Below are 18,451 nucleotides of genomic sequence, written 5' to 3' on the forward strand. Positions count from 1 at the left end.
TGAAGTGCATGCAGGAAGCTGTTCTTACAACAGCAGGATGAAAGAGTGTCCTTGTCTCAGGGATGTTGGTTATACAGACTATGAGAACTATCCACATGAACTGGAATTCTATAACTTTACAATTGTGGTGAGTGATTTTCAGTTAATTTGTCAAAGGGTTAGAGGCCCTACAAGCAAGAGAGACAAGTAATGATGCCAAGAGACAGGTTCAGTTTCTTTGAGCACTGGGCAGCGTTTTGCATGTTAGCTCTGCTGACTGTAGAAATGGCATGTATTTGCATCCTTTTCAAGTTTGTGTAGGAAGGAGGAGCCTGCACCAATTTGTCTGTTTTAATTATAGATGTTCTACCCACCTTCCTGATTGCTCCTTCATGAAGTAGCCTGTTTCCTTTTTCCCTAGGAGCTAAAAATAATCAACTTTTGTTTGTTTCTGTAAACATTTTTTTTTCTGCCCTTGAGGAGATAATTATTTCTATTGTTGCATGAAGATGGTGGCCAATACAGGAGGAATAATTAGAGCAGATGGCTGAAAATACTTACCTTTTAAAAGATATCTAGTGTAATAAAATACCTCCCCTCCCTTTTTGTCTCCTCCAAATATATGTTTTTCTTTCCTTCAGGTGGATGGGAGTTGGGTGAGGGGTGTAAATCTTTTCCTGATGTATTAAGCTGAGAAGCTGTCAAGAGTTCACAGCCTGGAAAGTGAGCTCCCTGTATCCATCACTGAAATTAAAGTGTTTTCAAATGTGGCATGGAGTCCTGGGTCTACGGGGTGGGGAAATATACGCTGTACTCCATCACTTAAAATGTTAACCTTGTCTCTCCGTGGTGACTGAGGACAGGAACACTTGCTCTAGGTACTCTCTGGTTAAATGGCAATCTGTCAGCATCATGGAAAAGGCTACCTTGTGCGTGTCAATCTCTGCTGTGTCTGCAGCATGGGAAACGTTTGCTTATTTGTGGCCACGCACACCAGGAGGGGTGCACCTTCTTCCTGCTAGAGATCATAGGAAGCAACTAGGAGAGTTTCTTGCATATGCAGGAGCAGTATTGTGCTCCGTGTCTTATTGGATGTGAATGGGGGAAAGGGGAAAGCGGAAAGCTGGCTTCAGGCGAGGGGAGCTGGTGGGAAAACCCTCCTGACTTCAGATTTCTCTCTGTGGCCATGTCACAGATAATCCTCAGCTGAAATCCACAGCCCAGAAGAGTGTGGAGCACAGCAGCAAGCAGAGGTTGTGCTTGACTACACTGCTGGTTTTAAAACTCCTGTCTTTTTCTGATCAGAGAATTAGGGCTCTTGTCTTTGTGTCTGTAACAGTTGCTGCATTCCACATTTCAGGACTGTGCTCTAAAAAAATCCCCACAACTAACCAAACAAACTATAAAGTCACCACAAAGTGAGATCAGATTATTTATACTGTGTCTAAACAGCAGTTTCCCGACCTTTTAAAGCCCAGATTCTTGCATGTTGGGGAAGAGAGTTAAAAATCACTGGATAAATATGTTGTGTTGGCAAATTGATTGTTACTTACAAAAATTTAGGCCAAACATTAAATAAATATTCACTTACAATCTCTTCCCTTTGTGACTTGCTTGCCAACCTGTGTAGGAATGCAAGTATAGCACTGTTATTTATTCATTTTCTGCAGTTGCTGCTGCTGTTTCTGAGCTCTGGTAGTCACAGGCACAAGCTGAGAAAGTGATACTGAGAGATCATGTCCCCAAAGGCTGACATAAAGGCAATCCCAGGCTGGTTGACAACAGCAGCAGCTAAAAACATAAAAATGGAAAGAAATCTGCCTGGAAATGGAAAAAAGAAGGTACAGCAGGGAGGAAAGTGCTTATGTGCTGAATTATAAGGAGCTTGTCCATCTTTTACTGTATGTTATTAAAACAATTTTATCTTTACATAATTCATTCATTGTTTAGGAGCTGTAATGATGGAGTTGATACCCTTCAAAATTAACCTGTGTTATGTACAAGCTGTGAGCTTCATGCATAAAGTGTGGGCTTAAAATGAGCTGTGCATGACACACACCAGATGGATGTCAGGGGTGGGAAGATATTGCTGGGCTCTGATCATTGAATTTTTATGTCAGATCCCTCCCTGATCCTCATGCTATTTGGACCCAGGAAGAATAACTGGGTCCTTAGGGAGTCCCAGTGCTTGTGATTTCTCACCCACCTGGAGTTTCTGCACATATTTTGCAGGTTTGGTTCCCTACTCATTGTAATCTGTACTGGTTCAAGTACAGTGAAATGTTGCCAGGGTGGGTTTTCTGTGGATGTCTGGTGTGAAGGCATGTCTTGTGAAAGTTTGGGTGACCATTAAGTGTGGACACAAGTGCTATACTTGTGTCCTTGGGGAAAACACCAGAAGAGTCTCTTGTCCCAGTCTCTACTGATTATCAGGAACCTTGCAGGAATTGGGTTTTGAGTAACCTGGTCTAGTGGAAGGTGCCCCTGCCCATTGGCACTAGATGATTTTTAAGGTCCCTTTCAGCCCAAACCATTCTATGATCTCGGTGGTCTCACTCCTAGTTGAAGTTGGCCATGTTGAAGTATGAGCTCTGACAGTGACACAGATGGTCAAAGATGATAGAGAGATCACAGATGATACAGAGATGCTATGGTCTCATAAGCTCCATTTCCTCCAAATCATCTTTCCAACTGTTTGGTACACACTGAAGTCAGAGTGCCAAGCTGCCATCTCACTGCAGCAGCTGCAGCCACCCAGCTCCAACTTCATCATTCAGGGCTTGTTTTATGCCAACTCCTCTTGTTCTCATCCTGACTTTCAATCTCCCTGCCATTTGTTGTGTTCTGTGCTGAAGCTGGAAAAAGCACAGGAGGAAAGTGCCCACTGCCAGGCACTGATGTGCAGCTTTCCTTGGTCTGCGGGTTCCTCCTGGTTCGTTCAACAAGTACGCATGGGATGGGCACTCAGCCATGACCCTGGTGCTTGAAGCTGCTGCTGCTCTTCAGTCATACTGAGAAGTGTTTAATTTAAACACTGTAGGTCAAATGCTGGGTGCCAAGCAGAGGAAAACAATGGAAAAGGATAGAGTTTTCTTCTATGAAAACAGTGAGGCAAACTGCAGGCAGAGGGAAAGGAGCTGGAGCCTGTGCATGATGATGTTCAGGAAATGACCATGTGGCCTCTTGTGAGATAAGTTGACTGTCTCACTGTTTTTTTTTGTTGGGTCTCAAGTGAGTTTGTCCATCACAGTGGTTGTAAAAGCATGTTCATTTTGCAAGGCAGCAAAGTCTCTCATGCTGCCCTTAGCGTGCAGAGATGATGGTATTTGGTGTCTGTAAGGTCAGTGTGGGCTACAACATGTCCCATATTGATCATAGGGCAGCCAGACAATACAGGCACAGCAACTTGAGGAGGTTCCTGAAGATCACATGAAGAGAAACTAGGAGGGCCAGATGAGCATGTGAATTTCTAGAGCTGTGAGTCTGTCACCCACCCAGCTTGATGAAGGATGTGTGACGAGTTTGTGTATATTAGTCCATGTTAATTTACCATGGGCTGTATAATAAAACCTGGACACAGCCACCACCATTCAGAAAAGGAAATTTAGACATACAGTCGGAGATTGCACTATGCTTTTCTCCCAGAAAACAGGGAGAGGGTAATTGTATGGGATTCACAAGGTCCAGGCAAACTGTACTTGTGACGCAGGGTGACTGGCCATTTCACTAGCCTTGCATTAGACCACAGCTTCTTCTTTCAGAGATCATAAGAAGGTGCTCTTTCATGTTAAGAAATGGTCTAGGACTAAAAGAGAAGGGTCACCAAATAAAATCTGCTATCTCCTTTCCTTACATCAGTTCAATGATTTCCCTCAATTCCTACAAAGCTGCTTTCCCTCTAACATTTCCCTCTGTACAATTAAGTACTTTCCTTGAGCAAACCCCCTTTCCTCTCTCTTCAGGCAGATTCTTTAGATTGATAATGCAAGGGTGGTACAAGTGATTCTAAACAGCACTTGGCCCTGTATTATTAATTGCTGTTTGTTTGTTTATTTTTATAAGAAAAGAAAAGGAAAAAGGGAAAAAAGAATACAAGTCAGAAATCACTTGAATGATGCACGTGCAAATGGTACACCTGGCAGCAGACTAAGCCAGGCGTCTTCTCACTGGAAACATTCAGGTACAAACTGGATGGAGCAATAGAGATTTTTATCAACTTGGACAACCCATTTTCTGCTCCTGGGTAGTAAACTTTATTTTGAGCAACAAAATCTGTCTTTGTTTAGGTTGATGCTGTAGGAACTGCTTCTTACTTGTTCCGTTATGTGGACAAACATATCGCCTAGATAACAGAGTGCTTAGTTGCAGCATATCTGTATTTTTCCAAGTCACATTCTGAAGATGGTGAATGGTTCTTAGTTTCAAAGACGATTGTGATGATTTCGACCATTTCTTGTGCCATATTACACTGGCACATTTGAACTACTGGCTTTTATGCTAGAGGGTTCTGGTAGAACTGGATGGATCTTCTAAGTGTCTTTTAAGAGGTGACAGCAGAAACTGAACAAGAATAGCTTAAACATTGTTATGTAGAGAAAACCTAAAATAATTAGGGTGTTTTCTAGTTAGAAAGGAGAACCATCTTAAACAAAAAATAGTTTATTCTTTGTAAGTCTTGCAAGACTTCTGCCAACAGCTTATTAAGTTTTTGCTGCTAGTAAGAGCAATCTGGCATATTCCTTATGCTCTTGCTTTCCTATTAGAGTTAACTGGAGGTTTCTAAGTGACTTCAGAGGGTTACAGTGATGTCCGGGTGACTTTAAACCATTTAACAAACCTTCTCAGTACCATTTCCTAACTGCATCATGCAGTGTTTGGCTGGCGATATTGGTTGTGTTTGTGCCAGACAGGAATTTATGGAATTTGTAATTCTCTGTTACAGTTGGCTTGATATGCATTGTATCTGGGAAATGTTTGCCTTGCCATGAGCTACATCCTCCTATGTCCCTTGTTCTGAGATAAAAACAAGTTTAATTAACTGCTTTTACAAGTGGATCTATTGTGTACCCTTGTATATTGTATATAGTTTACTTCAAAGCGTATCAGTGAAAAGTAATTCACAGCCTCTCTGGAAAGACAGTGGATAAAGATATCTATCTTTTCAGATGGAACTTTGTCCTAAATCTCTGAAATATATAAATACATGTTCAGAAGTAATGAAGATGAAACTTGTCCTATTTCATTTAGTGACCATGGAGAAATTGTGTTCTCTGTAACTGTTGTGTACAGATACGAAGGTATATTATCTCTAACAATTATGTGGTTCACTCCTTCTGACGCCTGAGATATAGCTCCCCAGATGTTTTTACCTCATGTGTGTTAATACAGTCCCAGGCTTCAGTCTACACTGAACTGAGTAATTCCCTTTTTAGTGATATCATAGAGGCAGAGGATAGAAAATGTTAACCAAAATCCATACCTTACAAACAGAATGGACATAAGCCAGTCGTATCATTCAGCTTTGGAGCCAACACCCATTCCTTGGTGTAAATAATTAGGGTAGTAGTCACCATATAATAGTTTCTGGGTGCTATGGGAAATGTATAAAATATCAGGCACATAAAGCTAAAATTAACAATAGAGCAGTTGAAAGAATAACTATCATAACACCACTAGTGTCAATTCACCTAAACTACAGCTCCAGAGCAAAAGTTGTAATGCATGTGATGTGCTCTTATTAAAAACTATATTTTACTTTTGTATCGAAGTTATTCTTCCTACTGCTGTTCTGGATTAACACACCCCAGTGATGGCCACAAATATTGCCATGCCTTGTTTACCCCCGCTGTCCTCAGATCGCTTGAGGTTGTTCTTGATAGCTCATGTGTAAGTCAAAAGAACCCATTATAAATGCCTGTGTTCACAGTTGTGCAAACATGTCCATGGAAATGTGAGCATATTCCTCAAGAAACCAGTCAAACCTTTCACTGCAAAGAGCATGCTTGAAGTCTAGAGGTTAGGAGAATCCATGACTTGAAATAGGCAGGCATCATTTTGTCCTTGGTCATCATGAGTCAGTCTATTTGCTGTTTTCAAGTTAATCAAGGCTTTATTTGGAACTGATGTCCAAACCATCAAAGGAGAGATAATAATAATAATAATAAATAACAACAATTAAAATAATAAAGTTGAGAAAGCTAAAAAGGTATTTGAAAGGAGGTATGCAGAAGTGACAGGAGAGACTTTGAAAAGCCTGTAAAGAAAAATATTGGCCATCTAGCAGCATGTTTTAATTTGAAACTCTTCAGTCTATTTTTATGACATTTCCAGGGATTAACATGCAGTTCTGCTTTTTGGGAGGCAGAGAGAGACATACGCCAGGAAACCTGCAGACTTTCTGCAGCCAGACCTGCAGCAAACGCCTTGTTACCCAGATCAGAACAAGATGATGAGCAATCCGCAAATGGTGACAGGCATTTCTAAAGGCCAAAAAAGTCTCTGACCCCAATGTCCCTCCATCCCTTTGCCCTACATGGGGTCGCACTGGGAAAGTAACCCGTATTCAGTAATGGCATTGGCATCTCCTCCGCCGTGCTCTCTGCAAGCTGGCTTTCTGAAAGGTGGGAAGTGGTGAGCTTTGAACTTCTCTGGGTCTTCTTTTCCAGCTTGCCCTGCAGTTTTGCGGCCAATGGGACAAGGACTCCAGCTGGCCTGCCGGACACCAGCCGCGAGATGGCGATAACGTCACGATAGAAGAAGGCCGGACCCTGCTGCTGGGAACCACGACCAACAACCTCAACCTGCTGCATCTAAAAGGTCTGCAGAGGGGGGGGGGTTCAGAGCTCTTGCTCCTACAGGGCTGGAGTTTTTAATGTCTGTGATCTCCCCTGCCATTTCGCAGCTTTGGCATCAAAGGAGACACCTGGTCAGGCAGGCTGAGTCCGATCTCTGTAGATACAACAGGATGGGGATGGGGGACAGGGGAAGCATTTAATTATTATGTATGCAGAAGGCATCGTTTATGTTGTTTGAGGCATAATGACAATACAAGTAGGAAGGCTTTTCCTCTTTTTTTTTTCTCTTTCCTTCAGATACTGGCAGCGTTGCTCTTCTGAGTGGCATTCAGTGATAACGGCAGTGCTGATAACAATAATCAGCTCAGGTTTATTTGGCATTTTTGAAGCAATTGTGTTGCAAAATCATTTATAAAATTAATGATGTTACAAAATTACAGGCCACAGCTACTGAATGTAATAAAGAATCCAAGATCCTAGAGCATGGCTGGTGGAGAGTAAATAACTGAGCAGAGTTATGGGGGGAAACACTGGGTTTGCAGGATTCACGTATGCTGGAGTAGATTCAGCATAAGAATCAGGGGGTATATCTCGGGTGTTGAAGTAAGAATTTAAATTGCTTGTAATTTGGTGCCAGAAATATTCCTTGTGCCTGAAAGTTAGGCCCTGATTGTGAAAACTGTTGTGCACATAATTAGTATCAATGAATGAGTTGTTCTAGTGAAATTACTTGCTCAAAGTTAAGCCTATGTGTAAGCCTCTGTTGCAATGGTGCTCAAAAAATGCAAAGAAGAGTTTTTTATATGTTTAAGGAACTGGATCTTTGCTGGTGAAAATCATGTTACATTACAAGGATGTTAAGGTGCTAGTTTTTCATTGAGATTATGATGAAAGATATTTGACAATTACATTTTAATCTAACTTTGAATGATCATTCTATAGAGAAAAAAGCTTTTCAAGTTTATCTGACTTGTGAGAACATTTCCTAAAAAGATTGAACTTGTTCTGTCTACTTTCAGAAATTTTCAAGTATTCCTACAGCAGGCATCATTCCTGTTTGGGAAAAAAAAAAAAAAAAAAAAAAAAAGTAAGAATCTGAGATTAAAAAAAAGGTGAAAAGTTTTATTACAGTCTTTTTCCCTGTCTTCCACAGTGCAAATCCTAAATCTGTGCAATGCATGATTCTTCAGTAGAGGAGCTAGGTCAGAGCCCCAGATTTCTGAGTCTTTTGGCTCCAAATCTGGCTGAGGATTTTGGGGCTAATCTCTGACTTTCTGAAGAATTGGGGCATAATATTTACAGCAGAAACCCTTTGAACTTTGGGCCTACTCAAGGGCACATTTGATCTATGAGTCAGCACTCATGAAGCAAACAGAGGTCTGATTGAATTTAATGAAGTCTGGAGCAGTATCTTTATGGCTTTGGCTCATCTGACATTCAAATAATTTCTCTCCTTTATCATGTTTTCCAAGAAGCTTGGTTTATAATGCAGATTCACTTAGGAAAGCAGCAATAAAATGTCTTGATGCTATTATTTTCTTCATTGCTCTATGCCAAACATAGGGACCAAACATTTTAAAAGCATGTGGTAATCGTTTATGAGCTTCACCTTTGCTGAAGTTTCCTTGTTACGTGCACCCCCACTCACATGGGTGTTGCTAGCTGTTTGGCCATGGTTAGATTTGGACTCAGGACATGCTGAGATTTGTTCTGATATAAGACTGAGATTTTATCTTTCCTAAACTTATCTTTCCTTAAGTCCAGGTCAGGGGATTTGTTTAGGCTCCTGTATTGAGAGAGAAACATACACCACCAAAGACTTGTTCATCTTAGGTGTTATAGATACCCATTTTAAGATGAATCACAGTTAGGTGATCCCCTTGGAACAGCAACTACTGAGTCTGTAAGCAAGTCAAATAATTTACAACTTTCCCTCTCTGCAAGACAGGCATGACAAGCCCCTAACCTGTAGGCAGGTGTAGATATGTGCTTCGATTGACACATGCTATTCCTGTTCTAGCTGGAGAGTTTTTCTTAGTTGGAGCTGGAGAATGGGATTAAATTGTAGTTCTGTTCCCTTTGGCTTTCATGACTCAGTGTCAGGCTCTCTGTGCACAGCCGAAAATATAAGAGACTTTACATATGAAAAACTGCTGTAATGGTACCGAGTCCACTCTGCTGTGAAGATGCTGTACTGCCTGTTTTCTGGTATTGTATTCAGCAAACCCAACACATGCTTACAGGCCCATTTCCTGAAATTCTCCCTTTTTAGGACACCATAAGGATTCTGAGTACTTCCCCTGTGTTGTCTCTTTATGATGATTTCAACATTGTAGAAATTGTTTAAAGGCTATTATAACAAGGATGCCAACTTCATGTGCAGCCTTAAAGTGACCCTGCTTTGGTTGTATAACCAAATACATGTAATGGTTCTGGGCAGTGACAAGACTGCCTGGGCAGAAGATATGGAGGCCAAAGCAATAGAGAAGTAGGATTAGGCAGCCGGGTCTTGCTCACTGCCATGAGGGCTCAGCAGTTTCTGCCTCCTCCTCAACAAGCAGAGCATGAACACATGGTTATCAGCAGTGGAAAGTTTAATAGCCAGCCTGTGAAACTGCTCAGACAATACTGATTGGGGAAGAGATACAAGATAGACAGATTGTAGATAACCATATATTCAGCAGACTGCAGTTATTTTTGTAATCCCAACATCACAAGTATGGAAATATTTATGATAACCGAGGACAGATGGAAATTTCGTTTGCACAGAGCTTACACTGAAGTAATTCCTTTGTGCTTGGTGGGTTGATATCTCAGACATGTGCTATTGCCTTTGTCTGAATTTCTAGTGCTCTAGAGATGTCTGGAGACCAAAAGGACTGTCTGATGTTTAAGGAGGACCTTGGGGATTAATTCTGGGGTGACTCTGCTAGTATTCCAGAGGAGGTCACGAGGATGATCAGGGGACTGCAGCACCTCCCATGTGAAGACAGGCTGAGAAAGTTGGGGCTGTTCAGCCTGGAGAAGAGAAGGCTGCGTGGAGACCTCATAGCAGCTTTCCAGTATCTGAAGGGGGCCTATAGGAATGCTGGGGAGGGACTCTTCATTAGGGACTGTAGTGATAGGGCAAGGGGTAATGGGTTAAAACATACACAGGGGAAGTTTAGATTGGATATAAGGATTAAGTTCTTTCCTGTTAGGGTGGTAAGGCACTGGAATAGGTTTCCCAGGGAGGTTGTGAATGCTCCATCCCTGGCGGTGTTCAAGGGCAGGCTGGACGAAGCCTTGGGTGGTATGGGTTAGTTTGAGGTGTCCCTGCCCATGCAGGGGGATTGGAACTAGATGATCTTAAGGTCCTTTCCAACTCTAACTATTCTATGATCCCCAACTGACCAGTTGCTTTTGCAATGGCAATATTGAGAAGGCCATCCTTGGCAAAAGGGAGAAGATTTTTTCTGTCCTTTTAGAAAAACCTCAGTGTAACTTGCCACAGCTGTTACTGTCCCCTGCTGTTTGTATCCTTGCAGCATTTCTGTTCCCTCTTCCACAGTTGGACTCCAAGCTGAGGTTTTCAGAAAGGTCTGACTCACCTCATTTTTGATTCCTGCCTCTAAACATTGTGCAGTTTCCAAAATACCTCAGGTATTCTGAGCTTTTATTTTTCTTCCAAAACCTTTAACTCACAAGAAAAAAAATAAAAAATAGAGCTGATCAGTCTCAAAGATACACATAATTTTGTCGATTATAACCTGATTTCAAAATACTTCACAAGAACAATACTTGAACATCAATGTTTTGAATTTCTTGTAATCCTTGCTCAGACCAGACTATGGCTAAAATGGGTCCTGTGAGTGGATCCAGGGAGGAGAGAAATTCAGTTATCTATTTTACTTTACTTTTTCCTTGGCTTTAATGCTATTAGCAAAAAGCATCAAATGTTGACTAATACACCCGCATGAGCAGTTTTTAAATAACTAGTGCTTCAGTCGCTGCTTTTAAAGACTGGGCCTGAAATTCCTGAAGGAAGGAAAAAGCTTTTCCTTCTGTTTTCCTGTCTATGGCATCAACCAGTCCTTAAACCCGTTTTAAAACCCCTTGTCAGTAGGCACAGTTGGAAACTGCTTGTGCTGACGTGTTTTCTGTGCCACTTTGCTCAACCCATTTGGGATGTGCATTGTGATACTTTTTGAAGGCAGTTTCTGGTTCATATTTTCTTTTTTTAATCAGGCAGAGACATTACAATTAAAATACCGTAAAAGCGATTCTGGCAGTATGGCAATAAGCATGTTTTTTAATTAAAGAAAGAACATGAGATGTACAAATAGTACCAGCTAATGGGAAATTTCATCCAATGTATTTTTTAATTGAGATTTAAAAGGAAGAAAAATCAGCCCTATTTCTCCCTGTCTCTGTGTAGTATTTTCCTATGTTCTTACAGTGAGGTGTACCAAGTCTGCAACAATTATAGTCTTAGAGACTCAAAGTCTTGTCTGGTTTTATGGAAAAAAAAAAGGAAAGGCATCAGTTCTTAAATTTCTTAGTGTATTTTTTTTGTAGGGATTCAGTGTTATTCAGTGGAGTACCACTCACAGAGCTGAGCAACCCTACAGAAAGGGTTTTAATGTTTTTTCACCAGCTGTAAACCATGGTTCATGTCTGGGTATGGCCTTCAGGTTTCTCTTTCCCATGATGTTTTGGATGGGTTTATAGCTTGCACATATGCCTCATTAGGCTCTTGCTTGCCAATGAAATTAGTTTGCTTTAACTTCAGTAGCTCATGAATCTCCTCTAGGGTATTACAGGCTGAGCAGATCAGTTGAAGCTAATCCCAGCCAAAGAACCACATTCAGCTCCCACAGAGGCTGGGCTGAAGCCTGAGGCAACACCATCCTCTTCCTCCATTTGCTGGTATGGAAGGAGGGGATGTGCCCCTTTCAAGGGATGCTGCCTCTTACCGTGGGATAGAAAGATCTGCTCTGTCTCTACATGTCCTGGGCACTAATCAGGCCCTCATTACAGGAACAGATTTGTACCATTGGTAGATCTCTCTTCTCTCACTTTTACATGGTACAGAAATACATTTGTTACCTGTGTAGACTGGGAGCTGAGATCCAGGTCTTCCTAAGAATTTTAAACCATAGGCTCATAGAATATTGGGCTGGAAGGGACTTAAGGGGTCATCTTGTTCAACCTTTCTTGGCAAAGCATGACCTAGACTAGATGTCCCAGCGCCATGTCCAGACAAATCTTAACAGTGTCCAATGTTGGGGATTTCACCACTTCCCTGGGATGATTATTCCAGTGACTGATTATTTTCATTATGAAAAATTTTCTTCTTGTGTCCAGTTAGAATCTCCCCACAAGCTATATTCTGTGTCATGAGTACAGAACTACACAGGAAGGATATCATGTAACATGAATGCACACAGGTTTAAGTTTTGAAGTATCCCCTCTTCCTCTGATGGTTTGGCAGACCATGCATTAGGATAGTTTTTCTGTAGGAACAGGCTGTCTCTAAGACCTACTGCATTAGACATGAGGAGGTAAGCCCTGTCTTCAATATCTTCAATTTCAAATGCAGAAATCAGCTTGAAACAAGATAGCTGTGGGTGAAAGGGCCCAGCAGATAGAAACACTTTGGTCTACTGCTCATGCAGGCAGGCTCTAAGTGAGCAGAAACATAATCCTGCTCCTTAAAACAGAGCTCCTGTGCCTTCCCCAGAACACCCCTGTCTTGCTCAGGGTGAAGCATTTAATGCATGTCTGTCCCATGAGGACTTGAAATAACAGCCCATGGATCTATTTTTTCATCACACCTCTGTGTGTCCTTTTTACCCTGATGCCTTCACAAGACCCACCTGCAAGCTTCCTTCATTATGTCCATACGGTAGATGCTGGAAGCCATCTAGGAGTGTCCACACCTCTTCCCAACAAGTTCTCTCTCCCCTTGCAAATGCATCAAGGGTGTTGCTAAGTATCTTGGAGGCTACCTAACCATTGAAGGAGGACTTCTTCAAAGGTGATATACCTATGGCAGCATTTTCTTGGTGGCCAATCTGAATTGCCTTTGCCTATCTTCTGTTACAAAGGAGCCTATGCCATCTGAACAGATGGCTGCGAGCACAGCAAGCCAGAAAACACAGGCCTGTTGGGCTTAGGAGACAATTTCTGTCTGAGAGTACTCAAGCAGCTGCTGGTTCCTCGCCCAGGGATAGATTAAGGCCTTCGTCCAACAAAATGCTGGAATACAAGCTTAACATTTTAACTTGTTAGGGATGTCTTCCTGGTAGTACACAGACATTTGAACTCACAACTAGTCTAGGAGAGTATTGTGAACATGAGGGAACATAGGGAAGTGGAAAAATGAGTTTTGGACTCTTGGTTCTGGCAGCCTTTGGGATGAAGCCAATATAACAAACTTCTTTTACCCTTTGCATCTTGCTCGGCAGTGCCCCAGCCTACAATAAACTTTTATGGCTCATGAGAACGTTGTGTGAGCATGTCAACTGCGTGCAGGTGACAGGTCCATGAAATAACCAATTGTCCTTATTTAAGGCTCATAAACTGTATTTTTTTCCCATATAAAGGAAGATCTTTTTTGTTTGTTTTGGTGTTGTTTTTTTTTTTTTTGACAGTTATTTTGTTTGGTTTGGTTGATTTTGGTTGTTTTTTTCCTTCTTGGGGGTGCCACCAGGCATATCCTTGGAGCCTGGTAATGAGCAATAAGGGTACTGCCAGCACACTGCAGCTTGCTGTATGGGATCAGCTGTTTAAGCAGAGCTCTGGCAGTTGTCTCCTGCTGTTTGCCATTCAGGGATGCTTGCCAGGAATATAACTTCTGAGCCTACGCCTATCTCATGAGGGATTCTGTGGCTTTGTCATACGAAACAGCAAGCGAGAGGAACTGGTAAGAGCAAGCTGAAGGCTGGGGGAATATTCAGTTATACATGGTTGAGGTGTGTTCACAGCACAACCAGAAGCAGATCTTCCCTGCACAATGATTGGAGGAAGTAGTCCAGCTGAGGAGATGGCCTTTGAACTTGCAAATCCTCTTCCATCCAGAGGAGGTTTTCTGTTAGTTGAGGGGTGCGACACAGTAACAATATATAAAATAATTCTGTTGTTACTTTTCTAACACCTTCTACTATTGATTATAAACAAAAACTCCTGAGACTATCCAGCACCTTTCTTGTAGATTGCTTGCTTTAACACTTCATTCAGTTTTATGTAAAAAATATAATTAAATCTGGTGACACTCACTTTTGTCCTAGCTCCCTAATGAGCTGTTCTTTAGTAAGGAACAAATCTTATATTGATAGAGAAGGCAAAGTGTTGTCTCAAAAGAAGATAATAAAAAAGCCCTCTCTGTAGAAGATGCAATCTGTAACGGGGACTTTGCTTCCCTCTGAGTTTGGGAAATAATTAGAGTGCTCTAAATCACAACATAAATGAAAAATAACAACATGGCTTTTTATATGTTAAAAGAATACCTGTGTTCAAAGAATTTTTTAAAGAAGCAGGGTTTTAAGAAGGAATATAAACTGTCATGTCTGGAAGCACTTATCTTCGTGGCAGGCAACGGTGAAACTTCCCACAGCAATCCTCACAATCCTCTACTCCACCATGATTTGTTCATTTTTTTCAGAAGCCTCTTTCCATAGTAAGTGTTCTGGATATCTTGGCTGTGGCACTGCATAAGCCAGTCCAGGACACCTGACAAAGTGAAGCTGACGCATCATCTTTCCAAATCCTTTCCTTTTGCACATGCTCTCCACTATTTCTGAAGGTAGATCTTTTCACAAAACCACTTCTGCCAATGACATGATGTTGCTGTAGTTATTCACACAGCAGTACAACCCCCATCTTATTATCATGTTTGTTTTCCTTAATATTCCCTTTTTTCCGCAGTTATTTGATCTGGCTGTTTCTCTCCTGTGGGACAGATGGGAGTTGCCTAGTTCTTCTCTCCTTCTTTTACATTTTTTTTAGTAAAGACAGATAAAGAAAGATTTCTTTTCTAGGCAGAGAGGTGGAGGCTAATTGCTGGGTTAATTGAGAAGAATAGGGCTTCTGATGTTCTCACAAAGTATCAAACAGCCTCAACATATTTCTCCCTGCTCTCCCTCACTCCACCTAAAGAGACCCATTGAATTTGCACATTACTGTACAGAAGTGATTGTAGTCTAATTGTATTTATTTTGCTTGGTGGGGAGGCCATCATAACAGTAGTTGATTGATTTTTATAAAATCACCCTCAAGGTCATATGTAGGACTTTGCTTTCCTGTGCAGCCATAACAAACAATTTAAGGGTCACAGCCAAAGGCTCAGTTGAGCAATATTCTTGCTTTCTGCTTTCAAAGAAGAGGTCAAGTGCAATAAAAGAAGGAAGCATAAGTTTTATTTTCTTTAAAAAAAAAGGGGAAGACAATCTTGTAAAGCAGGAGCTGTATATTTATTCTGACCCAATTGAAAACACAGAGATACAGAGGGCTGAGAGTGAGAAGAACAATATGCAATTTTTTTGACATAAGTATTTGTAAGTTTGGTTAGTTTGTTTTACATTTAGACTTGGTAAATAGTTAAATGAATCCTTGCTAATGCCTTTTTCTTTTTTTTTTTTTTTTCCTTTCTTTTCTATGAGCTTTTCTTTTATCTTCAGCAATTGAACTCTTCTTTTTACACTTTATTTTATCCTGAACACTGAATGTCTTTTTGCTTTCTTCTGGGAGGAGCTCAGAAGCCTGCCCCCATGGCAGGGGGGTTGGAGCTTGATGATCTTGAGGTCCTTTCCAACCCTAACTATTCTATGATTCTATGATTCTAAGCTTTACAAATAACCAGGGGACAATAGCATTACGGTGTGACTATGAGTGTAGCTGATATATTGTCTCCCTAGGATTGCATGTTGGGTCTGAATGCTGCTTATAAAGGACAACAACAAAAACGTCATGTACAGTGAATGGCTTCTTGGTAGTATTTGCACCATTGCCAAGTGTGCTTGGGTTGCCACTGCACCTAGGGACAGAGAAACCCAATAACCAGGCAACAGCCACCCCCATGTCCCAAGTTTGATATTACCCCTTCACAAACAAATCTTCACCTTGGGGGCAGAAAAACCTTGCTTCTATGTAGGATTTCCCTCAGAAAGGGTCAAACTTTCAGGCCAGGTGTTGCACAGCTAGTACCTGCATGTCTGCTGCTACTGAAACATGGTGCTCATACTTGTGCTCAGTGTAGAGCAGCCAAGCTTATCAGACACACAGAAATCCATAAAAGATATGGAAAATATTTGAATTGACAGAGGGAAAAATCATTCAGGACAACTGACATGCAGTTAGCTTATTACTGAGGAGCAGGGGATTTTAAAAAGAAGAAAGGAAACAAAAGGGAGATAGAGGACTGCTCATATGTAAGGAGATAGACAGTGATCTTTAGGAGCTATATGAGGGTGAGATACTCCTGACATACCAAAGTCACCTTGTGCAGAAAGGTGCACAAGAGAAAGTGCATAACTGGTATTAACATCCATCCCAAAAGCATTAACTCTTGCTGGTCAAGCTGCTTCTGCTTTTGCAGGAAAAGGGACTACATCTAAAGAGAAAAGATGTCTTCTCACTCCTTACTAGTTTACAGAGAGGCAGGTGTCTGCAAGTACTGATAGTAAAGCACGGCTCCCAAATGTGATCCATTGTGTCCCAACACTGCTCATGAAGGGCGGATGAACAAACATGTGCTACTGCTTTACTACAGACCCTCTGGGGCAGGGCAGCAGGAGGCAAATCCCATGCGCTTATGGGAAACAGGCGTCTTCCCATGGCTGCCTTGAGGGGCATTGGAACGGCTGCAAAAAGGACTCAGGAATCTTACATTCCCCATTCCAGTCATCCCATGGGAAGGGGATAGAAAGGTTTGTGGGAGAAATTTAATATTGCTAACCTGCTTGTAGACAGCTTGAAAATTCTGGATGGACAAAATGTGACTGAAATTTGGGAAAACTTTTGGGGATGCTGTTTGAGACAAAACTATGATTCTGTAAGCAAAAGTTAGGATAGTTGGCTACCAGCTTTCCTGGTTCAGTGGTACAGCATGGCAGAGATTAGAATACTCATTAAAAATTGGATTAAGAGGAGTAGAAACAGAAATTATTATATTTCAGTGGGAACAGGGCACAGGAAGTCAATAAGGACCTTGGGGAAGATGTCTTTTTATGTTAGGAATAAAATAATTCGCAGTGATTTGCAGTTCCATTTCTAGATTGCGGTGATAAAGTTATTAACACTGCTGCTATAAGGCAAATATATTTAATAAATATTTCTGTTCTCAGTGTGAGAAGGATGGTAAATTATATCGCAAAAGGAAGGAGGACCCTCAGTCCATTTATTACTAAAGAATGTTAGTATAATGAAGATGTTAAATAGTATCTTTCAAGAACGTACATTCTTAAATCAACAGGTCCAGTCTTCTTCAAGAGCCTTAAAACTGCTGGTAGAGGCTTTCTTTAGACCACAAATATTAATTTCAGAGTACATGGGAAATTACAGAGAGCTGTAGAAGCTCTGACATGGTGTCAGGATCCAGGCAGGTAAAAGGGAAAAATACTGCATGCTTAGTCTGATATCAACCACAGGTCAGAAGAGAAAACTGGATAGAGTTAAATGTTGCAGATGATTGAATCCATAAATTGCTGACCATTGGAATGTACTGAATGACAGGACAGAAATTTTATGGAAGAAAAAATATAAAACTTTACTTCATTTTCTAAGAACATTACAAATCTGTTTGATAAAGTTAAATCTGTAAAACATGTGATAGTGTGATGACTAACCAAAGATCGCCTGACAAGATCTCATGGCAGCTAGCAGACACGAAACCGTACTAACTCATGCAGGAAATTGTTAGTGGGAAACCTTTTTTTGTGCCTACTGGGCTTCATCAATAATCAGAATGTAAATGCAGAACCACCACTAATCACATTTTGTGAATGCCATTCCAACCAGATTTACACAGCTGATTAGGGAGCTGGGCAGGGAGCAATTAGGAATGAATTGCTTAAACAATAAGGGACTTCACCAGGTAAAGCCATGATCATGAAAAGAATCAAGTCGGTGTGGCCCAAGGATTCCAAGTGATCTCCCAGTCTAATGAAGGTAAAAAGTAGGTACTACATTTTTTTTCTATGAAAACCAAGAGGCGGAGTGTGAAGACAAGCCAGTTTTGCCTCCATAGACAATATCAAGAATAATAAAGGAGGCCTGGATTTCCAGTTTCAGAAGGAACAATGGGTTGTGGGAGAGGATGCCTTCTCCATGAATTGGAGATGATTCCTCACAGAGAGAATCTTAAAAACCTCATCAATCAGTATGAATGAGGTTGAGATCTGATTTTGCCTGTAAGTGCTTTGACAGATAATGCTGTCTTCTGTACCTCTCTGCAGTGCAATGCAGGAGGGTACAAAGAGAACCACTGTCTGAAGGTTCATCCTTGACAAGTTATGATTAGAAATAAAGCAGAAATTAGCTGTTGGAAAAGATGATAATAGAAAATGGTAGAGTGATGTCCCCAGGTCACTCAGTTGATTGCCTTTCTGGAGGGTATGTAGCAGTCAAACACAGATGACGACTTCCTTCAGTTTTGCAATAGCAGGATGTGCACAGACCATCAGACGATATGATCTAAT

General features: G+C 41.2%; 1 protein-coding gene across 5 annotated transcripts in view; it reads left to right on the top strand.

Annotated features, from left to right (window-relative positions):
- Positions 1-18,451, top strand: part of PKHD1 (PKHD1 ciliary IPT domain containing fibrocystin/polyductin) — a 251,034-nt gene that overhangs the window by 83,978 nt on the left and 148,605 nt on the right. For all 5 annotated transcript variants that reach the window (XM_061372231.1, XM_061372233.1, XM_061372234.1 and 2 more), the window contains exon 36: positions 6,645-6,795. In XM_061372231.1, coding sequence (XP_061228215.1) covers positions 6,645-6,795 — 151 coding nt within the window. The remainder of the gene's footprint in view (positions 1-6,644; positions 6,796-18,451) is intronic.

The sequence above is a fragment of the Neopsephotus bourkii genome, unplaced genomic scaffold (assembly GCF_033783945.1).
Source record: "Neopsephotus bourkii isolate Nb327-2 ecotype Australia unplaced genomic scaffold, CSIRO-AGI_Nbou_v1 NB_1600, whole genome shotgun sequence".
NCBI classification, from domain to species: domain Eukaryota; kingdom Metazoa; phylum Chordata; class Aves; order Psittaciformes; family Psittacidae; genus Neopsephotus; species Neopsephotus bourkii.